Here is a 1,986-nt window from a genome sequence, read left to right on the forward strand (position 1 = left end):
TTATAATTGAAAACCCAAATTAATGCGGATGTCTGGAAGTAACTGTTAAAGCGAAAAGACTTGTAAACTTTTTAAAAAAATTCCACGTAGAGGAGTAAGGTTGCTACTGTTGGAAGCAAAGCATTCATCGAGAACAGGTGGTTTCATTCGAAAAAGCCTTTATTTCAGATCTTACCTAGCACAAATATTTGCTACCTCCTTATCTCTCCACAGCACTGCATTGCTACCTATCTACCTCAATTACGTTCAAGTTGTGCAAACCGTTGCCTCCCCACCTCTCTGCATATCCCGCCAAGCAAATTTCCTACAATTTCGTCCTCTCCCAAGGTTTGTCACTTCCACCATACATCCGCAGCCATATGACATAGACCTGGCGGGTAAGGGTATCTCCGAGTTTATCTATACAAGCCACCGTCGAAAATGACAGCATGGCCGCAGCTGGTAGTCAGCATTCAACTGGAAACCACTACCTACCTTACCTACTCTAAAGGATCACAGCTATCATACTTACCAAAGCCAAACTCCTCCACCTCATTAACTTACCCCTTGTGGTCAATAATTGCCAGGTTCATCAAGTGCACTTCACATTATCACTCAAATGGGATGAATGGAAGCATTGCGCTTTCGAAATAAAATGATATCTGCAATAGAATTCACACACTATTGTCACCAATTACCAGCAGGCAACGTGGCCAAGCTGCTACATTTATCATCTTGTGGCCAGTGTCAGGTTCCTCACTCTCCTCTCCTCTCATCCACCAAATCCTCACTGCACACTCTAAACAGGCATGCTCACACAATACAATGACTACTGAACATCACCCAGTAGTGTCGATATTCTACTGCTTGATCTACTACTGATCGGGAGGCAATCGACCCGCGGTTGCTTGCTTAAGGCAAAGTACTAAGTTAGAACTTCCACCTAATTCAAACATTGGAGACTTTTTGACATCCAATGCCATTCGCGTCACTAACATGCACGTTTTCATAAGAAGTAGCAAATGTGCATTACAGAGAGGCACTGAAACAGCTAGCCGACTAATGCAATGGTACTGAAGTAAATCTCTTAGCAAGCAGGTATCTACAATGGTGTCTGCTAAATCATTAGCTATGTAAATGACCCGGTTTATTTTGTGACGCGTTCCACACAATAACGCTGGCAGTGAATGAGTGAGTCAGAGAGGTGTAAGGATAGGCAAAACGCCGTGCGGCACTTTGTCATTACTGGGAATTGAAAGATGACTGGAATGACTTGAATTTAACCCATGAAATGAAATTGATGCGCCTTAAATTACACATAACTTGATCTAAATAGTCCATTGTTTTATGTCATCGGCGGCCCCTAGGAGCATGGTCTTATGTGAGGGTTGCCTTACACGTGGATTGAAGCGATTCATCAGTCAAGACGGAATGCTGATCAATGATAGTACTGAATGATGGATTGTGTAGGAAAGACAATGAGTGAATTGGGGTAAGGTGGGGTTTGGTTGGGTTGGGCAAGAATGCTGTCGGCGAGACAGTGTTGGTGGGTGGATTGAAGTATACACTGAAATGGATGTGAGTGTGGGCATTTGGTAAAGTCGCGTTATCAGCTCTTTTTGGTGAGATGGGTGCTAACGCATGAAGAGTAAGATCTCTGACTCTGATTTTCACATCGTAGCAATGACAGATGGCAGGCTAACATCGGTGGGCTAATCTATTGCTGCACTACTGTGTAGAGAGAGGAGATAAACTGCTTTGTTCTCTGCATTTGCTGATCTTTACTCCAACAATGCAGAAGTGTTAAAAGACATTTGTCTGCGTCGTAATTAGTATGGTAGTCTCTTAAGTTCAATTGGATATATTTATAATGCTAATTATAAGCAACACAACATCCAGATGCCTTTAATCGTACTTTCTCAAGATTAATTAATTAATTTAACAGAAAATACGGCCTCAATTAGTTTGACATTTAAGTTGATGCATCGTAAACACAATAATAACAAC

The 1,986-nt window shown here is 41.9% G+C and overlaps 1 protein-coding gene across 1 annotated transcript in view; it reads left to right on the plus strand. All coding sequences in view use genetic code 11, as the record gives it.

Annotated features, from left to right (window-relative positions):
- Nucleotides 1-1,916, plus strand: part of EGR_10590 (hypothetical protein) — a gene marked incomplete at both ends in the record, with an annotated part of 5,002 nt that extends 3,086 nt beyond the window's left edge. The window contains one exon of the mRNA XM_024499839.1: nt 1,864-1,916. Coding sequence (XP_024345744.1) covers nt 1,864-1,916 — 53 coding nt within the window. The remainder of the gene's footprint in view (nt 1-1,863) is intronic.
- Nucleotides 1,917-1,986: the final 70 nt, after the last annotated feature.

Source organism: Echinococcus granulosus (assembly GCF_000524195.1).
Source record: "Echinococcus granulosus chromosome Unknown EG_S00238, whole genome shotgun sequence".
NCBI classification, from domain to species: Eukaryota; Metazoa; Platyhelminthes; class Cestoda; order Cyclophyllidea; family Taeniidae; genus Echinococcus; species Echinococcus granulosus.